Genomic DNA, 16,024 nt, shown 5'->3' with positions numbered 1-16,024 from the left:
GGCAAACTGAAACCACCTCAAACTCATTGAAGATGGTTACTATAAAATAATTTTTTAAAAAACGTAAGTTTGGCGAGGATGTGGAGGGGGTGAAACCTCGTATACGGTTGGTGGGAATGTAGAATGGGCGTATAGTTCTGGAAAACTGATTTTTTGTTTTGTTTTGTTTTGTTTTGTTTTGCGCGTTTTGGCTTTTTTGACCTCCGTCCTAGAAGGAAGCTTATAGTAGAAATACTATTCACTTTTACTATACGTAAAACAAAATCCTCAGAGTTCTGTCATTGGAAATATCTTGAAGTAAAATTTCATTCTGTTAGGATAAAAGTATTGCTGACCTTGAAATAGAATCTAGCACTAGAGGGTGTTTTCTTCTCCGAATGATTATTAAAAGAGATATGCAGGTAAATGAATACTAGCATGATAAATGCTAGCTGCTATCGTTATTACTAAGGTAAACCGAAATGCATCAGAGGTGTACACACAACAGTACTAAGCATTGTCGATACTGGTTCCTGCACTTTTATTTTTTATTTATACAAGTAGAGCTACTGGGAAAAATTAATGGTTAGGTTCAGGCTAATATATAAAGTAGAAGGAACTTGAAAATTACAATCTAGAAGCAACTGTTTTTACTTTGCGCGTGTGTGCGTGCGCACGTATGCAAATAACTTTCAAGTTATTTTCTACCGCTTGTAAAAATAATCCTTTTTACGTTGGTACTGACGAGTCTAGGAACCGTTCCTTCGTGCGCCTTTGTTTCCAGCCGGATCTGAGCGGGTAGAGGAACTAGGTTGCCGCACACGTTGGCGCGGATGGGTGGGGGTGGGATTGGCGTCCTCACCACGAAAGACCCATCCCGGAAGTGCTTACTGCTCGTGTCCATGCGCCGGTTCCTGGGCGTCGTAGAGCCTAGGCGCGAGGCTCGGACGTGGAGGTAGAGCTGGAGGGGACGCAGAGGGCCTTCCGCCCGGGACGTGAGCCGCTGCGCCCGGGGGGCTAGCCTTAGCGCCATCATGCTGCTCCTGCCGAGCGCCGCGGACGGCCAGGGCACCGCCATCACCCACGCTCTGACCTCTGGTACGTGCCCATCAACTCCGGGTCCGTCCCGCCACAGCCGTCCCTGCCTCAGTCTTCCCTCTCGCAATCTTGTGATATCGCTACCCCTGACCCCGGAGACTAGCTCCGGGTCTTGTGGGGCCGTCACGAGTGCCCTTTTGCTCCCTGCTATAAAGTAATCCTGCCTTAGATTGGAAGACTGAGGGGCTTGGGGGCATCTTTTTTCTGCCCCAGAGGTTGCTTCCTTCTCTTGGGGCTGCTGACTCATGGATCCGTCAGAGCAGTTCGGGACCGAACTCTCCAGTACCTCAGAAAGATTCCCATAAGCATCTCCTTGCCTTCGGCGAAAGGACTACCAGCTGCAAGCACCCACGTGTCTGGGATTGTACAAAGCCTTGTCGCTTGGCTCTATTAAACACTTTTTTTTTCTTTCCCTACGTTTGCTTTGGCTTTGTAGTTTAAATGTCAGAACTCAGACACTGCTCCTTAGAATTAAAAGACCCTTCCTTGTGCTGCGGGGAAGGTTGGCGGAGATAGACTTAAAGGCAGTCATTACAAGTGAAACTTGTCCTCCTGCCATAGATTCTTAGATTTATAGCTCAGGAAAGTCGTGGAAGTCTCCGGTTTCAAATTCCCATTGCCTCTTTTATTGGCGCTTGTTAAATGTGATTTTGATTATATCCCATGGCACGTATTGGGTTTGTGGGTCCGTGAGTAATCTTAAAACTAGAGGAAAACCCTTGAAATGCTAAGTTTTTAAAAAGCCATACCCCCGCTACACAGGTGGGACTTCTCGGACTGAAATTCACTCATGTGTAAGGTGGAGAAATCTTAACCGCCCCCCATCCAACCAATTAAAATACCGGAAGTCCGTTTTTGTTTAAGAAAACTGACCTTTAGGTACAAGGATAAAGGCTCTTCTGAATTATTCATTACTGGACCAGAAGAAAAATTCTTTTTTTTTTTTTTTTTTAATGGAATGTGAAATTAAAAATAAGAGTTTACTATTTTCCTTGACCCAAATTGCTATTTTTCAGTTACCAATATACAGATATACAGTGATTTACTCCCACTTCCCAGTAATAGATAATACTTACTCTACAAGTTTGTACTTTTCAAAGTGCTTTTATGCATTCTTGATCCTAGGAGCTGAATATAGATATTGTTCCCTTTTTACAGTTGAATCATTTCAAGGCACATTGTCAGAGCTAGACTAAAGCCCCAACTTCTGAGTTTAGATCCCAAGCTTGTCTAACAACAGCACAGCTGCATTAGTAAGTCCCCATCAGCTACTTGTAAAGTTATCTTTGAGAAAAGTCTTGAGGGTGAATCCTTAAAATGGCTAGGAGCTATTTTAATTCAAGATTTTAATAATTGAGATAGTTTGAGTTGTTTTTAGATTTTTTTTTTTTGGAGGTTTGTTCTTAGTGACATTTTATCATTATGTATTGCTTTGTTACCATTATTGATCTAAAAGTAAAGCAGCTTGCAGCATTTCTTGTTCCCTGCCAGACTCCTATCCACGGAAAAGTATTGGTCTATTATTGATATTTCTGAATGGTTTTATATATATATATACATATATATATATATATATATTTTTTTTTTAAGTTAACTGGACAAGTTTGATGGAATACTCTGCAAATAACTAGGAAATGATAATTTCTTGCTAACCCTCATGTAAATGGGATGACTGCAATTATTTGTATAGTTGGTGATGATTTTAAAATTATATTCTTATGGTGTCACAGTTTTGTTCTTCCTAAGAAAATGTGTTGCCCTGAAACACACTCGTTTCCTGTAATACATTGAAGCCTTTCTTACCAATTTCAATCACAGCCTCTGCACTCTGTCGAGTTGAACCTGTGGGAAGATGGTTTGAAGCTTTTGTTAAGAGGAGAACCAGAAATGCTTCTGCCTCTTTTCAGGAACTGGAGGATAAGAAAGAGTTATCAGAGGAATCAGAAGATGAGGAATTGCAGTTGGAAGAGTTTCCCATGCTGAAAACACTTGATCCAAAAGACTGGAAGGTATTTAATCAAATCTTTTGCTCTGTCAGTGCATATTGATAGGCAGTGTTCCTGTGAGTTGTGCATCCATGTTTTTAGGTGGTTCAACAAGATAAGCATAATTGAGCACCTTCTGATTGTTAAGCCCAGAGTTGGGATAGCACTAGCCATAGAAATCCAGAAAGGTTTCACAAGAAAGATTATTTTAAGCTGTCTTCAAAGGATGAGTGGGAGTTAGTGAAGCAAAGAAAACTAGATGGGTATAGATACAAAGGAGAAAGAATATGTACCACCTCTAAAGGATTAAAAATGAGTAGAGTGGGATAGATGAGGGATGGTTGTGAGAAATTAGGCCTTAAATGGACTCTAGACCAAACTCTGTTATGTCCTTTTTATGCTATGCTGAAGAAGAAATTCAAATTTTATTTTTCAGGACAGTAGAAGTCATCAGGTTTCTAAGCTAATTGTAGAAAAATGATTTTCCTGGCAGAAAAGTGCTTGAAAGTTGTAAGTAGGGACAGGCCTAGAGGGAAGTAAACAGTTTACTCAGATAGGGCTAGTGCAGTAACCCAAGCCTATGAATAAGGAGATGAACTAAAATTGTTACTGGATTTTGAACAAAAAGAGACAGGTTTTATTTGTTTATTTTTAAGGCAGAATTATCAGACTTTGGTGACCTTAATTGTGTGGTACAGGAGAAGGGGAGGTATTCAGAAGGTTTCTAGCATTCTGACTTGAGTGACCTGCTGGAGTCAGCAACCAACACTGGGATGTAGGATAAGGAGCTTTGTAGAGAATGTTATCTGTGTCCCAATTTAACCATGTCAGAAATTAAGGTTCTAGCCAGGCATGGTGGAATCACCTGTAATCCCAGCAATGCAGCAAGCTGAGGCAGAAGGATTGTAAGTTCAGAGCCAGCCTCTGCACCTTAGCAAGACACTATTTTCAAAAGAGGTGGGGATGTAGCTCAGTGTTAACACATCCTTGAATTCAGTTCAGAACTGCCAAAAAAAAATAAAATTGAGGTTAGTAACCACATTGGTAAAGTTGTCTAGTAGATGGTCTTTGATCCCATAAAGATACTAGAGCCAAAGAAGTTTGAACTCATTGACACAGGGTGGTAGTTGAGGCTGTGAAAAATTAAATGACATCAGCTATTGAGAAGAATATAAACAAACAGGTATTATATATGTATGTCGTGGAATTAGAATTCACGTGCCTGACTTCAAATTTGGTTCTACCAGTGTGTGCACTGGGACCTCGAGAAAGTTATTGGACATCTCAGCATTTCCTTTCCCTTGTTAAAACAGTAAGATTGTTAGCAGCTTAAAGGATTGTAATGGGAATTAATGAAATGATACATATAAGGCATTTAGTTCTTGGCACATGATGAATGCTAAACAAATTATGGATAATAAGAGTTCCTGTTTCAGGTTGTTTTGAGAATTAAATGGGGTATGTGAATAAAACCCTTTAGAAAAAGCAAATAAACACTCAGAAACTATTAGCTGACTTTCCTGTCATCAATTTTAAAGGAAAAGGACTAATCATTGAGGACCATGAATATTTAAGGAGTAGGAAGAAAAGGAACAGCAAGGGAAGGGTGAAAGAAATAGGGGAAATAAAAGAGACGTATTAGTTCAACAAAGATAATTGAACTTTAGGCACTGTACTCTTCCAGAAACTAAGGGAGGAAGAAGTCTCAAGGAGTGAAAGTGTTCACCAGTATCACAGCTTCAGAGAGAGGTCACTCACATAACATGAAAAATGATGAAAGCTCCCTGAATTTGAGAAACAAGTATAGATGACTTCTTTGAAAGCTATTCTGGTAAAAGGATTGGAAATATAATCCTTTGTGGGTTGCGGAGTGATTAGGGGGTGATGATGTAGAGATGTAGGTGTAAAATACTTTCATAGCTGGATTGTAAAGAAAGTGAGAGAAGATAGTAACTTGAGGTAAAGGCAGGGCCAGGAGAAGAAAAAAATTGGGGAATGTTGAAGTTGAGAAGAAAGTTGTACATATAGAAATGACATCAGAAGTAGTTGACATCAGAGCATAGTAAGAGTTCATTCAGTGTCCAACTGTTTGATCAAGTATGAATCAAGCACCTGCTTCTTGTCAGACACTATTCTAGGTACCAAGGATATTGTGCCCCACAAGACATCATTGTTGTTTCCGCATAGTTTATATTCCAGTGAGCAGACAGTGAAAAAAATAATGCAGAACACGTGACCAGTGATATGAATAAACTGTCGAGGTGACTATTTTAGATTGAGTAGATGAGAAAGGACTGAGAGTTGACATTAAGATAAAACATGAATGATATGCAAAGATGAAGGAGAATAGCATTTCACACAGAGTGTGCAGAGGCAAAAAGAAGAAACTGAAACAAGGCAAGTGGCTGCAACAGAGGAAGGGAGGGGCAAGAAGGAATAATCAGTGGAAAGACATTAGAGCATTTTAAGCACTGGTCATTTTCAGGAACTTTGGAGGAAATAACAACCAAATAAGTAGAGATGTAGGTCTCATTTAAGCTGAGACCTGAAGGATAAAACTAGGATGGGTATGGGGAGAATATGCCAGACAGGAGGGAAAGCTTGTGGCCCTGAAGTGAGAAAAGGCTCAGCATCTTCAGTGAACTGGAACACTACAATTAGTTAGGGAGTCTAAAGCATATACAGAGTATTATGTATCACAGCATCACGTTGGATGAAATCCCATAGGATCAAAGTGTAGAGTGAGAAAAACAAACCCCAAGACTGACCTTTGAAAGTCTTCAGGAAGCCAGTAAAGGTAACAGAAATGACTGTCGGAAGGTGTGTGTGGTGTCGGGTGGGGATGTGAAGAATGGATTCACAGAAACGCTTAAGGGAGACAGTGTTTCGAGGACAGCCACTGGAAGTTGAAGTCAAGTGAGGGTGGAAATTGATACTGAGGAAAAAACAAGTTTCAGCACCTGGAGTGAAAATGGTCAAAGCAGAACCAGATTGAAGTGTGTTGAAAAATGAATGCGAGAGAATAAGAATGTGGTGTGTACAGCTTTCTCAAGAAGTTTAACAACAGACCTTTGGGGAAGGATGGTCTTGGAAGAGTTTTTAAGGATGAGAGAGAATGGCATCTTTTGTACTGATGAAAATAATTCACTTGAAATTTAGGAGAAGGCGAAAGATGCTATCCTGAGAAGCTCTTGGATGGGCTTCAAAACAAGGGAAGCATGAAGTAATTCATCGTAACAAGGAAGGCTTTCTCAATTGTGAAAGGAGGGAAGAAGAGAAGGTGTCCAAGTGCAAAGAGATTGGTAGATTCTGGCATTCAAGTAGGATAATACTAATTTTTAATGGTTTTATTGAGGTCAAATTAGTAAACAACAACAACAAAAATAACCCTGTTGTACAGCTAATTTAGTTTGGGATAGCTTTATTTATTTTTTTAGTTAAGCAGGAGTCACAGCTGTCAGCTTGTGGGTGGAGGAAGGTGTATGAAGTATGAGGAAGTGCTAGAGGACAGAAGGTTTGGAATAGCTAAGGAGTGGGAAAGTGAACTGATTGGAACACTGATTTTTCAATACATAATAAAGGAACCCATCCATGTGATGTTCATGATCCTAAATTTAAAGGAAAACTAGTCAGCCCTATTTGACGTTTTTCTCCCATGTCGTGTGCCCTCAACTCCTCTTCACCTGATAGCTGTTCTCATTCTCCAAGACTAAAAGCACAATTTGAGTTCTGTAAGGAGCCCTCTCTCCCGTTGCTACCTCAACTTCTAAATTCACTAGGATCTTTAAGCAAAGGAGAAATGAAAGCAGGTACTTTCTATCTAGAGAAACATCATCCCTCAGTTTCTCCAGAGTTTTACCCAGCCTACCTTCTTTACTCCTTGTGGTTCCTCATTTTGTGGTGTCATTGTCCACTGACCTACAGGGGCTACTGTAATGCTCCCCTTAGTTCTGAAATGTTCCTGGATGTACCTTGTTTTCAGAGGGCTATAGGATATTAACAGATGTTAAGAGAGAAAAGCTTACTTTCAAGTAATTTGAAAAAGCTAGGTTTTACAGGCATCTGGTTTTTTCCTTTTTTGTAATTGGAGGACTTTTTAGAGCCCTTATCAGGCTTATGTGCATACAAATTATCAAGAAGGCTATACAGTCATCCACATTTCTGAAACTTTACTTGACCATAGATCCCTTTTTTTTTTTTTTTTTTTTTTTTTTTAAAACCTTTATTTTATGTGGTACTGAGGGATCGAACCCAGGGCCTCATGCATACCACAACCTCAGCCACGTGAGCCACAACCTCAGCCCCACAAATCCCATTTTATTCAGAACCTCTCATTGGACTCCTGCTATTATAGTGTCACTGTGGAAATACTGTTTTAGGGTACCAGAATATAAGGAATGGGATATATTTCTCCATTTCAAACTTGACTTCCTTTTGTGTGTTTATCAGAACCAAGATCATTATGCAGTTCTTGGACTTGGCCATGTAAGATACAAAGCTACACAGAGACAGATCAAAGCAGCTCGTAAGTACTTAGTTATTTTGACATAATCATATATTTGACATAGGAAACGTTATTTTGAAAAAATGTGCAGATCATCATCTGTCACCATAACTCTACATTTAACAGTATGTGTAGTAATTGCCATAGCAACATAAATGTAAGACCATGGTCTCCTTTGCCTTCTGAACCAAAAAAAAAAAAAATCAATGATGTATGGACTTTCTCATTAGGGATAAGAAATCAGCATGAGAGAGAGAGAGAGTGTATGTGTGAGTGAGAGAGAGAGAGAGAGAGAGAGACAGAGTAAAGAGTGAGGAGCAGGCAGGATAAAGAATACTCCCATTAGCAAGCTATATAAAGTATTTTACCTCTCTTTGGAAGTATGGGCAGCTATACTTAGTGGAAGCCCTGCTTTGTTTTTGTGGTTTTAGGTCACACCTTTGTTGATGCCACCCTTTCCTCTGCCCAAGAGTTATCCAATGCTTCATTGTTACCTTCTTTGTCAAGGTTAAATACTGGGGGAGGAAAATGTTGGGAACTGAGACGTCATATTCCTTAAAAGACACCATCCCTTAATGTACCTAAATGTCCTATCCTTTGCATTTCCGTGGACATAATTCCTTAAGCACCTTGATTAGTGAAGTTTAATGAAAAAGGTGAAGGTGATTAGTTTTCTGTGTTTTATCTTAGGAGAATGTTCTGCCCTCCACTGTAGAGAATGGATATTGAGGTCAGAGGAGGTAAGATTGTGGCCATTTGGAAAAGGAATAGGGAGTCAAGGCCAGCCAAGAAGAGAAAGTATTGTGCTCGGATGAACATGGCTAAACAAGAACTTATGTTGAAAAATACTGGTTGAGACTTAGTGTAGTAAACTCAAAAATTTTCCCATTGATGCTTATATTTAGGAAAATCACAGGAAATACTTTTTAATAGTGAAGGGATTTATCAGATTATTTTGTACCTATTACTGGATTTCTTAAATGGCTGGCATGATTTTAGATAGAATATATGTTAGTGAGTACAAATAGTCATTACAATACACATAAATGTGAGAGAAATCTATTTGCCATGGAAAAACTTACTGAAAGAATAGCATATAAGTAAATATGTCATAGTGCATATAAATTTGTAAAAAAAAAATTTAGAAATTATTTTTGAACCATGAAAATAGTTGCTGTTTTAAAATGAAGGAATTCTTTTTGTCTTTAAAGGATAAAAAATTAGCAATAAATTATAAAAGAAATATCCATTTGTTTTTGTTAAGTCCACACTTTTTCTTGACATAATAGAAATTAATTTTTGAGTATTTTATAGAGCAATCTTACCCCACCTATGCATATTGTTAACCATAAGAGGAACTATGATTCACTCCATACCTTGTTGAGTATCGGTATTTATTCAGAAGGATATTGTCATCCTCTTACCTCTATAAACTAGCTAGTTATTTAAATAGTTCTGTAGCCTGGAACTACAAAATAGACTGTTGCTACTTATTACTTTCTAAAAGTCTAGTCCAAAAGTGAAAATGCAGTTACTGTTTGTAAATCCATGATTATTACACAAGCATTTTTATAATGTAAGTCTGATATTAGGTGAGATCCTTTGAGTTCTTACATCATATTACAAACGCATGGTAGTATTTAAATTCTTTATGTACAGCCGGGCATGGTGTTGCATGCCTGTAATCCCAGTGGCTTAGGAGGGTGAGGCAGGTGGATCACAAGTTCAAAACCAACCTCAGCAATTTAGCAAGGCCCTAAGCAACTCATTGAGACTCTGTCTCTAAATAAAATATTTTTAAAAAGGGGCGGGGATAATGAATTCTTTATGTAATTATGTTCTTGAAGTACATACTGGCAAATGCCATATGTAGGTTTCATATTCTTAGCATGAAAGTAATAATCAGATAATTTGGGCTTTCCAGATTTAAAATTCTTAACTCTAATTATTTGTAATAGTTTAAAATGAAAACTTTCAAGCCTTTCAAAATTTAAAAATTTTATTTAAAGACTTTTTGTAACAGTAGCAACATTGCTACATACAATAAAAGCTCCTTTACTGGTATAGCCTCAAAATACCTGAGAAACTTGTTTTTTCATGGGGGAAGAAAGGAGAAGGATACCTGAAATTTTTTTTTCCTTCCTTTTTATGGTATTTGAGATTGAACCCAGTAACACTCTATCACTGAGCTGTATCCCCCAGCCCTTTTTATTTTTTATACTGAAACAGGGTCTCACTAAGTTGCCAAGGCTGGCCTCATTCTTGGAAAGCTCATGCCTCAGCCTCCCTAGTCACTGGGATTATAGGCATGTACCACTGTGCCTGACTGAAATTTCAGTACATTTTTAACAGCTGTTCCCAGATTACCTTTCTTTTTCAAATTGGCCAGTCTTGGTTGTCTTTATTTTCTTAAATTGGGTAACATCTTATGTCACTCCCAGGGACAGTTTATAAGTAGAGTGATAAGAACCTTCTAATACACATGGGTGCCTAAATGTGATTAGGCAAAAAAAAAATCCGTGTAGGAAAAAATAGTGCAGCCTAACAGGAGACAAACTTGATCCTCTTCTCTACAAAAAAGTGAGTTATATCTTTCAGACTTTATCTTGATGTTCAAAAGAAAACTAAAGTATCTACTGCATGTTGTCAATGAAATATGAAGACACTGTATTAGGATGAGGTTAGCATTGCAGAGGAAGACTAGGGAGAAATAAGTAGAGGCTGTGTGAAAACTAAAAATATGGGAGCAGAATATGAAATTACAAAGGCTGATGAACAATTAGAAAACACAATAAAGCCAAAGATAACCTTGAGGAATATTTCCAAGGTTCCAATGAAAAGAATAAAGAAATGCAAGATTTCCCTGAAGAAGAAATCAGAAACAACTGCAAATCAGAAAACTTTCCAGAGTTTTAAAAATATTTATGTCTTGAGATTGAGAATGTATAGACAAGTGACACAGGTTTCACTAATTAGCACAAACTTCAGATTCGAAGGAGAACAGCAGTCAGTTAGGCCATGCTGCAGAAAATCCATTTGCTGGCAAGTGGAGAAGAGCTCTGCACAGTGAAACTTAAGGCTTTTATGGGCTACATGGCAGGGGTCATAGCTTGTGCTCAGTATCAGCAGTTACAGGGCACAGTGATTGTGCCCATCAGTGGTGGGATCATAGTGTTTTTGAACTGTCCAGTAAAAATGGAATCATGCGCTTCCAAACTTGATAGTTTGGTTCTCATGAAAATTCTTGAACTACCTAATAACATTTAATAAATATCTGCTTGAACCAGCTAAAATTTAAAAATGCCTCTTCTCCAGTGTTAGTAGAGAAATGACTGCTATATCTAACTAGAAGGAAGGAAGATCTTGGACCTCAGGAAAACAGATGTTTTTGTCAACACTTCTGAACCTTTGCAGATTATGTAAAAATGATTTTAAAATTTCCACAGAAATGTTTATACCAGCATGATTATACCAGCACTTGTTCATAAATAGGAAATCACTTTAGTGTTCACTTACAGGAAAATGAATAAGCAAACTGCAGTATTTTAGTACATAGAATCCTACTCAGCAGTAAAAAAGAACAAATTACTAATATACTCAAGAATTTCAAAACATGATGTTGAGCTAAAGAAGTCAGACACAATAGCATACTATAGGTTTCATTTATATGAAGATCAAGAACATACAAAAGTAATCTGTGGTGACAGATCAATAAGTGGTTGCCCTAGTTGGTAGAGGATGGGGAGTCACCTGGGAAAGGATACAAGGGAAGTCTGGATAATGGAAATGGCCTACATTTCTTTTGGGTGTTACTGAGGTTGCGTGGCTGTATACAGTTGTTAACTCGTTAAATTGACTACTTAATATCTGAACATTTTAGTCTTGAAATTTATTCCTCTAAATTTTATCTCAACTGGATGAAGTAGATGTGAAACACACCAAAGAAACAATCACTTGGGAAGTTAAAAATACTTTGGGGCCTAGGGAAATAAAAATTGTATTTATAGATGCAAAAGTAAGATTGTCGCCTATCAAAAGTTAAAGGAATGGCAACTAGAATTGTACCATAGCAACTCATTGCCTTAACCTATTATGTTACTTTTTTTTAAAACAGGGAAAAAATAAAGTAGAGATTCAATTTCATTGTTTAAAAGAACAATAAGGAAGATGGAGGAAGGAAATAGAAGAGATAAAACAATATTCCAAAATGGGTTTTATAAGAAGAAAAAAAATAGTGAACTATACAAAGGATGAAAACCTTTATAGAAGATACTTTTAATTGAAACTACTATTATATGCAGTGAATTTGAAAATTTCAGTAAAAACTGAAGAAGAAATTTTTAAAGTTACCAAAGAATTACCTTCTAAAAACCATTTTTAGGCCCAGGTAATTTTTCAGGTGAATTATTTCATGTGTTCAAGGACTTGACTGGAACAGTTCATTTTGGGTTTTTTTTTTGTTTTTAAACCTGCAGTGCTGGGGATTGAACCCAGGGCCTCACTTGTGCTAAGTATGTGCTTTGCCTGTGAGCTAAACACCTAGCATGGAACAAATCGTTTTGTGAAATTAATGTAAGCCTAGTGTGAAAACCTAGCAAAGGGAACTCAAAAAAAAAAAAAAAAAAAACTGCAGACAAATCTTATTTGTAACACTGCCCATCCCTACCCCCCAAAAAAGGTGTAGCAAATTGAATTTACCAGTACATTAAAAGATTAATAAAGCTTATGAACAAGTAGATTTTCTCTCAGGAATCAACTTAGAAAATATATTAATACAGCTAAATCTGTTTATAGTTTAGATAATATTAAGTCTGTGATTTTCTAAGAAAATAGTGAAAGTACATGAACACACATTTCCTTTTTGATTAGAACTTTGAAAAGAAATGTAGTTAATTCCCTTTGATAAGTACTTAAGGCCTACAACTAGCAAACAACTTTATGGCATAAGTACTATTACTGTTAATTAAGTACTATTCTGTTAGATTCTGGGGAATCTAACCTTTTTATGCTATTTTGGGAGTTTGGGTCAGTGAAAGAAATTACTAAATAAGAGATAACTATTAGATTTTTTTTTTTTTTTTTTTTTTTTAGGTAGAAGAAACCTATGGTTTTTGGCAGTTACCATCAAATATATTAGATAGCTATAGTCATTTTAAAGATAACCCCGGGGCAAGAATGAGTAACTAGAACAAGCCCTTATAAAATTTACTGTGATAAAGGAAAGGAGGCATTACAAATCAGTGGAAAAGGGAAGTATTATTAGATTATATTAGAATTTTGAGAAATGACAAGTTTAAATACCTCCTCAAGTATTAAATTCCAGAGAAGATTTAAGGAATTCAGTTTTCTTAAATCTCAGCATAGAAAACATTTGTGATACTAGAAGAATTATAAATACTGGAAGGAGCTATCCATGAATATGATAAGAAATTGTATAAATAAAAATGAATTTTTAAAGTAAGTGTATAAACAACACTTTGGGGGAAAAACATTAGCAACAAACATCAAGTATAAAGAGTTGGAGCATGCACACAGGGCAAGGAGTCAGGGACTGCTTGAATCAGAGCCTGACTTGGCCAGAACTTAGTTTGCAAAAATTGTGGTTTCTTAACTTCTCTCATTTTCCTCATCAGTGAATTGAAGAAACAAATAATGCTTTCCTCATAGAGTTATTGACATATATAGGCCTGGCTCATACAAATGCTCAATAACTATCAATAGCTAATATTTTATTGTAAAGTGACACAAAACAGATAACCCCTCCTCTCTCTATAGATAGATGAAAGGTAGAAACAAAAAACTTTAAGCACCAGTAATAATTTTATTTCATAGTAGTATTTTATATCGATGTTTTTTTAGACCTTGTGCTAGTTGAGATTGTGGTGAAAAAGATATTCACGTAAGAAAATGAAATACTCTAACTTTGTAATGGAACTTGTTCCTACATTTTTATTCACTAATTCCACTTCTATATAAATTTGTCTTCAGAAAGAGAGTCCTAAACATGGGAAAGTACTAATATTCAAAATGATTCAGGTTGAAATAATTTATAATAGTGAAACATTGCAAACAATCCAAATTTCCAGCCGTAGAGAAATGCTTATCTTATGACAATTCTACTTGAAATAATGTCCTGAACCGTCACTAAAAAGAAAATTTGAAGAGTTGACCAAAAAAATGGAAAAAGGAAATTGATATAATGTTAACTTAAAAACAAAAACAATATAAATTTGTATATACAGTATCCTCACACCTTTTTTTTTTTTTTTTTTAAAGCAGTGCTGGGGATTCAACCCAGGGCCTTGTTAATAAATTAACAAGTGCTCTACCACTGAACTACACCCCTCAGCACACCTAAATTCTTTAAAGCATGTGCTTAAGGGAAAACAATGCCTATGAATAAATACACAAGGATATTATGTATTTGTCTTTGGGTGCTAGCACCTTTGGCTGATTTCTCAAAATAATTCTTTCACTTGCTCTGTAATTTCCATACTTAATAAGTACACATTGCACCTTGGAAGAAAAGATTTTAAAATTAGCATTGCAGTTTGGAGATGGTCTGTATTTAGCTCATCCTTATTTTTAGTTTTGATGCCTGAAGTGACAAATCTGACTCATTTTGTAGATAAAGCAATGGTCTTAAAACATCACCCAGACAAACGGAAAGCAGCAGGTGAACCAATAAAAGAAGGAGACAATGATTACTTCACTTGTATAACTAAAGGTAAGAAAATATTTTAGTCAGGAATTTCTAAAAATTTTATTTAATAAAGGCTACCGTTGGGTTTCCTATGTGTTATGTAGTTCATTTACTATTCCATGATATTTTAAAACATTTTTAATTATATGAGGTTATTTTTATTTTCACAGAGCCTCCCTAAACAAAATGAGGTTCTCCTAGCCAGCAGTATTAACACCTGGCAGCTTATTTAGAAATGCAGCTTCTCAGGCCCTGCAACCTACTGATTAGAATCTGCAATTTAAGGGATCCTCAGGTGACTCTTACCAGAAGTGTATTCTGTAGTTGATTCATATAAGCATTATATTTAATGATGAGACTACTAAGTCTTTTGCCATGTTAGTTTCTTGTGAGAGGAAATTGTCCTTTACATCTTTTGCTAATTTAAATTGGGAACTGGAAGTAAGCTCCATAGCAGAACACTTGTCTAGAATGTGTGAGAAAGCCCTGGGTTCCATCCCCAGCACTAGGGGAAAAAAAAAAATACGTTAATCATATAATTACCATAATTATTTATTGCTGTTTACATAGCCATATGCTCATTAAGCAAGTTAAAATAGTAACCACCATTTCTAAATGTTTCCTAAATGTGATTTTACATTTTGATGATACTGGTTAAATAATTATATATGCACTTTAAAAATTCCTCATCTTAATCCACTTCTATTACATAACTATTACATATTACTGTAGAAGCCTAAGAACCTTCCATCTTTTACAGCCTTGGGATCTAATAGTTAATTTCCTAACTGTTTCTTTTCCTCCAGGGTCATCATCTATTCTTGAGCAGTTACTATTTAAATTTTTTTTTGTCACTTGCTTATCAGAAGTACTTGAAGGAGTTAAGTCCAGTTATATCTAGTAGTGCTAGAGCTGGTGTTACCTAAATTAAATCCTCTCCACCCCCCCCCCAAAATTTTAAATATGAAAATTAATCACTTTTTTAAAGGAATGGGATATTTGTTTTCTTAGGGGAAAAAAATGGGTAAATTTATAGTGCTATATCTTGTTTTTTTTTCCCCTCAGCTTATGAAATGTTATCTGATCCAGTGAAAAGACGAGCATTTAACAGTGTAGATCCTACTTTTGATAACTCAGTTCCTTCTAAAAGTGAAGCAAAGGATAATTTCTTTGAAGTGTTTTCCCCAGTATTTGAAAGGAATTCCAGGTGAGTTTAAATCATTTCCCCTTTTAATCATAAAAGCCTCTCTTAGCTTGCTTTGTGTAGTCTTCCAGATTTTCTGCTGTTTTGCCCTGATACTAGGTTGTTTTTTAATTGGTGGGGTTTTTTTTGTCGGGGTCGGGGGGTACTGGAGATTAAACCCAAGGGTGCTTAACCACTGGGCCACATCCCCAGCCTTTTTTGTATTTTATTTAGAGACAGTCTCAGTGAGTTGCTAAGTGCCTGGATAAGTTGCTAAGACTCGCTTTGAACTTGTGATCCTCCTGCCTCCTGAGTTGCTCGGATTACAGGCATGCGCCACTATGCCTGGCTTATTAGTTTTATTTATAAAATTATTTCCACAGGCTTGTCCTCCTCTTCCTTTATTGAGCCCTCTGGTAAACTTATTTATTTTGTCTCTGAACAAAATTCTGCCTTCCCTTAGAGAAACTCCTCTTATGATCTATGGGATATTTTTCTTTTAAATTTCCTTTGGCAGAAAACTGTATCTGGCATTATATAATGTGACGTTGATAGTTAGGTGATAGTACGTT

The 16,024-nt window shown here is 36.6% G+C and overlaps 1 protein-coding gene across 4 annotated transcripts in view; it reads left to right on the top strand.

Moving 5' to 3' along the window:
- The first annotated feature begins 795 nt into the window (after nucleotides 1-795).
- Nucleotides 796-16,024, top strand: part of Dnajc2 (DnaJ heat shock protein family (Hsp40) member C2) — a 28,346-nt gene continuing 13,117 nt past the window's right edge. Inside the window, exons 1-5 of one of the 4 annotated variants that reach the window (XM_047561059.1) lie at nucleotides 796-1,077; nucleotides 2,896-3,086; nucleotides 7,512-7,587; nucleotides 14,195-14,293; nucleotides 15,335-15,476. In XM_047561059.1, the coding sequence (XP_047417015.1) occupies nucleotides 1,014-1,077; nucleotides 2,896-3,086; nucleotides 7,512-7,587; nucleotides 14,195-14,293; nucleotides 15,335-15,476 (572 nt within the window). In that variant the 5' untranslated portion in view covers nucleotides 796-1,013. Of the gene's footprint in view, nucleotides 1,078-2,895; nucleotides 3,087-7,511; nucleotides 7,588-8,256; nucleotides 8,307-11,807; nucleotides 11,954-14,194; nucleotides 14,294-15,334; nucleotides 15,477-16,024 lie in introns of those variants that run through there. The other 3 variants (XM_047561060.1, XM_047561061.1, XM_047561062.1) reach the window with 3 other exon arrangements.

The sequence above is a fragment of the Sciurus carolinensis genome, chromosome 8 (genome assembly GCF_902686445.1).
Source record: "Sciurus carolinensis chromosome 8, mSciCar1.2, whole genome shotgun sequence".
NCBI classification, from domain to species: domain Eukaryota; kingdom Metazoa; phylum Chordata; class Mammalia; order Rodentia; family Sciuridae; genus Sciurus; species Sciurus carolinensis.
This window is presented reverse-complemented; position numbering and strand designations above follow the sequence as displayed.